This window comes from Myripristis murdjan, chromosome 3 (assembly GCF_902150065.1).
Source record: "Myripristis murdjan chromosome 3, fMyrMur1.1, whole genome shotgun sequence".
Classification (NCBI taxonomy): Eukaryota; Metazoa; Chordata; class Actinopteri; order Holocentriformes; family Holocentridae; genus Myripristis; species Myripristis murdjan.
Window position 1 is genome coordinate 20,229,132 of NC_043982.1, and position 8,789 is coordinate 20,237,920.

The window sequence follows — 8,789 nt, forward strand, 5'->3', positions numbered from 1 at the left end:
GAAGATTTTTTTTCCCTTTTTTTTCCCCACAGAGCACAATGAAAAAACTGACTGACTAATAATGGTTTGCGGGAAAAGAATAACAACAATAATAATGATATTAATGATGATGACAACAATAACAACAACAACAATAATAATAATGATAATAGAAAATATTTTCACTATTATTTTAAGAATGAAAGACGGGTGGAATGCAATCAAAAAGACTTTTTTTTTTTTCTTAAATAAACTCTTAAGATTAAATCAGAAACACAACATACTGGCATGGCTGCAGGCCCCGGGTGGCTGCACTTGCTGGTCGTACTCAGTTAACATCATACCATGCTGTTATTCCTCAACTATTAGCGCTGTACTAATTGTGAAAACAGGGTTATTATTTCCAACAAACCCGTTAAAGCCTACTCATTACGCTGGAGAGCAGCTTACATTTTAATCATTATCAGTCATCGCATAATTTCCAGATAGCACAGTGACAATTAGCTGGCTAAATAATCTTGGTAAATGATCGCCACGCACCCTGCTGAGATCTCACTCAGATGAATAAATTCTGTTTTAATAGAGAGAGGGAGAGGGAGGACGGGAGGCAAAGCAATAAACGAGAGCCTAATCTCAGAGGAATTAAGAAGTGTGTCAAATGGATAGTAGCTGGAAAGCGGGTCTCGGACGAGTCAACAAAGACGTCAGCTTGTTTTGTTGTTTTATGCAATAGTTCCATCAAGTGGCTGCAGGACAACACTGCAACCAACAAAGTCCCATCGTCTGTTTCGGCATGTGCAATAGCCTTGTTTTCCTTTTCCGGAGTTTCCACTGGAGTTTAGTGTGCTTACATGGATTAACTCAAGCAATTCTGATGACTGGTCTCCTTTCAAAAAAGTGTAATTCCTCTTTATTGCAAATTTGAATGCAGTGCGCAGTCACTCACAAACCCTTTGGCAGGAGGATGAGGAAATGTAATGAGACGATGGAGAACAATATGCAAGTAGTAGGTAAAGAGCCGCATGTTTCTAACTATGAACCACCCAGTGAAGCATTGCTCTTGTCCTATGTCGAAACTGGGGTCTGACAGGGAAATGAAGAGTTTCTTCCTGAGTGACACTGAGTTGTGGCGTTCAATGCGGCTCGTCACTCGGAAAACATGAACTGAACTGCATCAAACTCGGAAATTAGAGCTCCAATGCGAGTGATAACCCGCCGATATCGCCTCGAAACGTGTCCTGATAGGGTCTTACCGCGTCACAGTCGCAAAAACGGGAACCACACATGTTGCACAGTGGGAGTTAATTTATTGTTCACACTTGACATGAGAAAAAACGACGGGGCACCTATCTATGGTGAGTCATTTGAGCTACTCGAATTTAAAATCTTTGCGGTTTCCACCCACGCCTCTGTTTTATTCAGATCATTGTAACTTGTGATTTATATATCAAAGAGAGGCGGACAAGACCTGCCCCTCCACAGCCGTCTCTGCTGCGGTCGCTCACCGCATGGCTGAACTACTGGCGGCTGTTTATTGTGGTAGCTCACACTGCACTACTGGCAACTGGCCCTAATGTGAGTAGGCCCTGAGTAGCCTCTTAGGAGCAGGTCGTTTTGTGGCATAGCTGACATTCCTGTGGCTGGCTGTCATTTCTAGGTGGGACTTGTTTGCAGAACCTGTTTCACTTTCAGTTGCAAAACATGGTGACAAGAGGAGGAGACGCACTAAACTCTGACATTTTTGCCCAAGCAGCATATGACAAGATCAAGAAGAGGGAGCAGTGATGGTGGCAGCAGCAGAAGTACATGTTGGACAACCCTGAGGATGGAAGCTGGCAGTCAGGAAGCATGTCAGCCCAGGAGCTGGTGTTGAGACAGCGAACGGAGATACTACATGCCCTGTGCAGCAGTAGGTCATCTGAAATTTTGGAGAGGGTGCTGGACATGTTGCTGGCACGTGGGACTCTTGTCTGGGAGGACTACCAGAACATACAGATATCAGGTACGGCTCTGGGTACCAGTGCCCGCCAGCTGCTCGACCTGGTGTACACTAAAGGTGTGGAAGCCTGTGGGTTCCTCCTAGCTGTCCTTAACCATGTCCTATCAGAGGCACAGAAAGCTGGCCTCTCCTTTGGAGCGTATTCTTCAGATCCGGAGTTAACTGAGGCGCCTTGTGGCGCATCAGCAACCCAGACCCTCCTGACTGAAAGACCAGGTCTGGTCAGCAAACTGCGGGGCTGCATTGATGGTGCTCTACATGTGCTGGTTGAATCAGGAAGTTTCACCTCAACGGATTGTGATGAAGTGCAGCTACCTATATTCACACCATCTCAGCAGGTAAATAGCACCAACAATGAGTAGGTTTTATAGATTGCAGCTTGCGAACACAACACAAAGTTGGCCCCTCCTCCCTGCCCTGGCTAAACTAACTGGCGGCAGGGAGTTTTGGCTTCTCAGGATGGCAACAGAATGAAATGACCACCCAAAATGTAATGTCGCCATTCTAGGGGAAAAAATTGGCCTGCAGGCACCTATTTGTCCAACAGCAAACAGGCCAACACCACATCACTCTTCATCCTCATCCTCATAGTGAAGTGTTTCGCCTCACTATATTTCTTTTCTTTTGTAATGCACAGCTGCATTTTTGTAACTTCCTATTGGATGTTGTGCTATTGATCTGGCCCTGCACACTGTTATTGGCCTGGAGTTACACACCTGCTGCCCAAAGGCTGATGCCCAGAAGAGTCCAGAGCTCAGCAAAACAAGAAAATAGAGGCAGAGGGCAGCATCTCTGCAGATACACACTCCAACACACACTTCCGTTGGGTCATAAATGATGATTGAGAGGGATTATTTTTATATGAATGTATACATTGTTTTATTTTTATGGGAAAGTCTACTTATTCTGCCATTAAATAACTGATATTAAATACTTAAATCTTTAATAAGAATTTTCTTAACATTTATTTTTCATGCCTGGGCCTTTTTAAGAATTAAAGAATTCGTTTTGAATGATAGTGATATTTGCAGGTCCATGCAAGTGTAATACAGCCACCAAGTTTGATCCATTAACTTCTGTCACAAGAACGGGAGCTTCACTGGGAGTTTGCTGAATGAAGTAGATATAGACCAGAAAACAGCATGATTTTTAGTGGCGACACAAAGCTGAAAAATTGTCTTGAAGGATGCACAACAACGCACGTTTGTTTTGGTGTAGTGTTAGCCGTGTTGCTAGGGACGCCTGCTTTCTGTTGACATCACATCGCGCCGTGAGTAAACCCAGGAGTTTTTTCGGGGCCGCTCAGAGTCCCTACCCCGAGGCAGGGCCGTTTTTAGCCCCTGTAAAGGTTCCTGAACTCAATGCGCTTATCAGCCGGCTGGCTTCCGAAACGGTTTTCAGCTGTAGCACTGCCACTGTGCCACCCTTTAGGTTGAATATGGGAGAGGAGCGCCACCAAGTGGTCATACAGTGATAGCGCTATGACTCAAAATAGCTCTGACATGTTAGAAGCCAACTGGCTGAATAGAGCGCTCAGAGTGAAACTTAATCAAATGTGTGTTGTTTTGTATACTTGGAAAAAAATCAGCTTTGTGTTGCCACTGAAAATCGTGGTGCTCGTGGGAAGGATTTAATGAAACAACTTGACCAATGTATGTACACTCACATGGACCAGCGAATGCCACTATATGGGTAAGAATCTGAACAACCACTTTCAGCTTCATGCTTTGTATAATGCCTGAATATCATATCATTTTTTCTTACTCTGTTGTCTTGATGTGTCTTTTTTTGTTGCACTCCTGATTACTGAGTGCTTGCAGTGTCATGCTGGTCATTCTTGATAAGTGGTTACTAAAAGTATAAAATGTAAAGCTACTTTTATGATTTTATGAAATGCATTTTTCATTTTATAAATTTTAAGTAGGGGCACATAATATTTTGAAGAAATATCTGATATCAGTCTATGTCAATCAGGCAAGGCATTTGCTTGACCATGTCAGATCAAAAGGGGAGGCTGCTGCAAGGGTCCTGCTGCAATATATTCTGCAAAATCAGGAGCATGCATCCCATCTAAACCAAGAGACATGGACTCCAACTGAAGGTATTTCATTATCATAATCATGCTAAAAGCTAATGCTGTATATCAGTATTGTGCTGTTGAATTTCTACCTCCAGGTCTTCCATAATGGTATGACTAATAGAAACAAGCAGATAATTCTTTTTTTGTCATTGCTATTTACAGTTTTGTATTTTTTTATATATTACAAAACATGACAGAAACACCATGACAAAAAGGAAGACAAGAATAGTTCAAATAGCTCTATCCAGTGTGCAATGGCCAGCATGAGGCAATATGATGAGGCAATATGGTTTTGATGAAATCATTTCAGTCATTTGCAGCATATATTGGATATCCACAACTTGAATGGGGAAGTTGTTGAGGTCACATAGTTAATTATGATGTACAATGGACATCAAAGAGGTTAGAAGAAAAAAGGTAAAAATAAGCAGAAATTGATTTTTTTTTTTTTTTTTTTTTTTTTTACAATGAAACACTCCGCTCACATTACCTTCATGAAGAACAACAGAACATGATAGGACTTATATACTATGCTATCATTTTGTAATGCTGACATATCTATCATTCATTATAGTTTATCTGATTTGTGTGCTCTCTGTCCTAGACTGCTTTAAATATAAAAAGAAGCTCAGCAGTTCTGTGGCTGTCCAGTCGTGTTTTCTCAGTACGTACGGTGGGACTAGCAACATGACTCTGGATGACATCTACACTGAGAGCCAGCTGGAACTAGCTCATGACTGCGCTGATGTCCTTGGATCTTTGAGTCTGGAGGACTTAGTTGGTATTGTGGGCACACTGAACGAGGACGCTGACACAGTGCTGGTGTCTGGGGAGGCAGGTTGTGGGAAGAGCACCCTACTCCAGAGGCTGCACCTGCTTTGGGCTCAGGGAGCAGCTCTCCAAGACTTCTTCCTTCTTTTTCCATTCAGTTGTCGCAGGTTGAACTCTGAGCACAGAGAGCTGTCAGTCCAAGAGTTGCTGTTTCATCACTGCTGCTGGCCAGACAGAGAGCAGGACCAGATTTTCCAGTTCATCTTGGACCACCCACATCTCATCCTATTTACTTTTGATGGCCTGGATGAACTCAAGCAGAACTTCTCAGATGAACACAGACACTGCTGCCCCACCCAACGTGCACCTGTTCCCATACTACTGTTCAACTTACTTCAGGGTTCCTTAATGAAAGGGGTGCGGAAAGTGGTAACTAGTCGTCCAGAAGCGGTGGGCCCAGCATTGAAGAAATACCTTCGCAAAGAGGTCCACCTAAAAGGATTTTCCCCAAGTGGGATTGATTGTTTTGTAAGGAAGCATCACAGTGACCCTGCTGTGGCTGCTAGGGTTTTAGAGTCCTTACAGACCAATACAGCTTTACTGGGATTATGCCATACTCCAGTCCTCTGTTGGATTGTCTCACAGTGCCATAAGGAGCTTCTTGGCTGTGGAGAAGGAAGCCCACAAACCATAACAGATGTTTACTTAATGATCTTACAGCACTTTTTCCAGCACCAAAACCCTCAGAAGACGCTGAGGATAGGTTGGATGCAGGAGCACCTTAACACAGCCTTGCATCTGGGACTGCTTGCCTTCAAAGGGATAGGAAACTCCTGTTACATCTTCTCAGATACAGACCTGCAGACATGTGGTGTCACTGAAGAGGATATCTGCATGGGCTTTCTCATACACAGCAAAGATATCTCTTCCAACTCATGTAAACGTCTTGAATTCCTACATGTGACCATGCAGTGCTTCTTTGCAGCTTTGTACATTGTTTTGAACAGTGCCATGGACCGTTCAGCCATCGCTAAGCTCTTTGGGCTGCAGGGAATGAGCCAGACGGGCATGAGCAGTACATGTTTTATGGCCTGCTTACCCTCCACTGTCCAACCAGAGCTGGCTCTAGAGGGTGAAGCAATAGCAGTGGAAACAGCCAATCTACAAATCACAGCCACGTTTGTGTCTGGACTCCTGTCCCAGCGTTATCGAGGCCTTCTGCTCCACTGCTGCTCCAGTTCCACCATAGACAGGAAGATCAGACAGGTGGCGAGGTGCCTGTCCAAACGAATGCAGAAGCACTTCAAGTCTATTTCTCAGCCTGTGGAAGGGGAGAAGAAGAGCATGCATGCTATGCCAGCCTTTGTCTGGCTTATCAAATGCATCTATGAGATGCAGGAGAGCAGGCTTGCTCAAGACATAATGAGTAAGCTAGATGTACAGCACTTGAAACTGACCTACTGCAACATTGGCCCTGTGGAGTGCACTGCACTGGCCTATGTGCTCCAGCATCTAAAGAGCCCCGTAGGTCTCCAGCTGGATTACAATTCTGTAGGTGATGTTGGGGTGGAGCAGCTTCTTCCCTGCATGCATGTTTGTAATTCCTTGTAGTGAGTATGAAAAGATTTGCTGTTCCTTCATTAAATCACCTATTTATTCATATCTTGGGAACAAATTGTCCACAATAATCTTCACAGTAAGGCACTTTTAAATTTTCTCTCTATCAGCCTCAGAAATAATAACATATCAGATGAAGGAATCTGCAAACTAATTGCTAAGGTGATCCACTGTGACAACTTCCAGAAGATTGCGTGAGTACAGTCACAATGAGTCAATATCATCAGGACGTTACAGATGACATTTGATGAATTTCTTTACATAATCATATTATTTCTCTGCAGGCTCTTCAACAACAAGCTGACCGATGCTTGCACGCAGCACTTTTCTCGTCTTTTGAAAACCAAGCAGAATTTCCTTGCGCTGAGGTCAGCAAATGTTTTCAGCACTCGTTAGATGTAGCGCTAATATAAAGGTACAATAATTAAGCATTACTTATATGTACTGTAAAAGGGATAGCAAATGAAACCCTCCAATATGTTGTTTCAGGCTAGGCAACAATAATATAACAGCAGAGGGGGCAAAGCAACTGGCAGAGGGGCTGCAATGCAACCAGTCACTGCAGTACTTAGGGTAAAGTAACTTTGTCTGCTGTTGAAATCGTATTCATCCTACTGATTCTGCATGATTCTGCATTTCCCCATTGTAAACTCTCTTTTTTTGTCAGGCTTTGGGGGAACAAGATAGGTGATACAGGTGCAGAGGCCCTTGCCCGTGCCCTAATGGGTAACAAAAGTCTGTTGTGGCTTAGGTAATATTTATTTTAAAATGTGGTGCATGTATCTGTAAGGCAGATTTGGGGCATGAAAGTTATGGTGAATGCATTAAAACACCGAATATATTAAGTGATAATAAAGTGATAAAGTATGTACTGATATCTCTGCGGGTTATGCCGTAGTTGCATATTTCTTTAACTTGTCAAACTGGTATCTCTGCACCATTGTAAGTAATACAGATTCCTGCAATGACAATTTAAGCCAATCTGATACTATTATGTAAACCAATTGCAGCCTGGTAGAGAATGGTGTTGGGAATGCAGGAGCTTGTGCCCTTGCTGACATTGTCAAGAACAGTACCACACTGGAGGAGCTTTGGTAAGTGGTGGAGAAGATATTCACAATAACTTACAGTCTTATGGTGGAATTTTTATTTGAGTGGTTGATATGACAATTGATGGTTTGCTGCAGAGAGTATTATTACCACATCCTCTCTCAAGCCTCTTATTTCCTGTTCAAGCTTAACAAAGAACTACATAACCAGAACAGGTGTGGAGTGTCTGATTCAGGCCTTGAAACACAACACTCATGTGAAGTCAGTATGGTAAGTATGGTATGATTAGCCACTAAATGTAACACATTTTAGCCTTGCAAATGCAATAATTTCCACTGTTCCCTCTGTAATTTTATGTAGACTTTGTCTCTGGGAGATGTCTCAGCTTTGGAACCACACCCGTCCTTGAGTTGAGCAGTTTATAATTCTGCCGCTGATATTAGTGCCGGGAAATTCCCCTCTGTATGCCACAAACTGGCTCATTTTAGATTGTCTCTAACAATGGTGGCAGTTATTGATCTTCCTATTGTGGTGCACTGCTTCTTAAGACATGCAGCTCTGTGTTTCCGTTGATTCGGTATTTTACTCTTACAGGTTGAAAAGTAATGAGCTCAGTGTGGAGGAGGTAGAAGAGATGACACAACGTGAATCTCGACTGATCTTCTAAGCCTGGCCAAAGTGGAGGACGAAAGATTTTGATGCTTTTGTTTAGATGTAATTTATTAGAAATGCCGTATGAAAGTGGGGACTCAACATTTTTATTTTTTATTAACATTTTATTGTATTGTATTGTATTTTACTTTTCATTCTATTTTTTATTTAATATTTTGAATTACGGACATTGTTGTGTGTTTTGTTTTATGTCTGTCTTTATAAAGTAATTTCCTTTTATTAAAAACAAGAAGACAAGGAGACAATAAAGTAACTTGAAAAGGGTGCATATACAAAGGTGTATTTCAATTTGCTGCTCATGAGATGAAACTGTCACTTACAGGGTGGTGGGGGTCTTCTGGGCTGTGCCTGAAACAGCTTAATATATAAAAGGGATTTGGACGGGGTGGGGTCACAGAATAGCCATCTCATCACCACATAATAACAACAACAACAACAAAACTACACTACTACTACCACTACTACTACTACTACTACTACTACTACTAATACTAATAACGATAGTTACTGTTATTTTTTCTCTTAATTAAGCAACACACTCATAACTTGTGCACTGGGAGTGACTGGCCTCTATCCCAGCTCTGCATCATCTGTCCTGGCAGCTGCGCTTCAACCTAACTA

The 8,789-nt window shown here is 42.6% G+C and overlaps 1 protein-coding gene across 5 annotated transcripts; it reads left to right on the plus strand.

Moving 5' to 3' along the window:
* The first annotated feature begins 781 nt into the window (after positions 1-781).
* On the plus strand, positions 782-8,438 carry nod2 (nucleotide-binding oligomerization domain containing 2). 5 transcript variants are annotated; one of them, XM_030048579.1, is made up of 11 exons: positions 782-1,636; positions 1,733-2,316; positions 3,953-4,079; positions 4,663-6,439; positions 6,557-6,640; positions 6,731-6,814; positions 6,936-7,019; positions 7,114-7,197; positions 7,457-7,540; positions 7,683-7,766; positions 8,091-8,438. In XM_030048579.1, the coding sequence occupies exons 2-11, from the start codon at positions 1,786-1,788 to the stop codon at positions 8,161-8,163; spliced, it is 3,012 nt and encodes a 1,003-aa protein (XP_029904439.1). In that variant the 5' UTR covers positions 782-1,636; positions 1,733-1,785; the 3' UTR covers positions 8,164-8,438. The 5 variants fall into 5 exon arrangements, with proteins under 5 accessions (XP_029904439.1, XP_029904440.1, XP_029904442.1 ...); XM_030048580.1 differs by having other exon boundaries at positions 782-1,554; XM_030048582.1 differs by having other exon boundaries at positions 782-1,334.
* Positions 8,439-8,789: the final 351 nt, after the last annotated feature.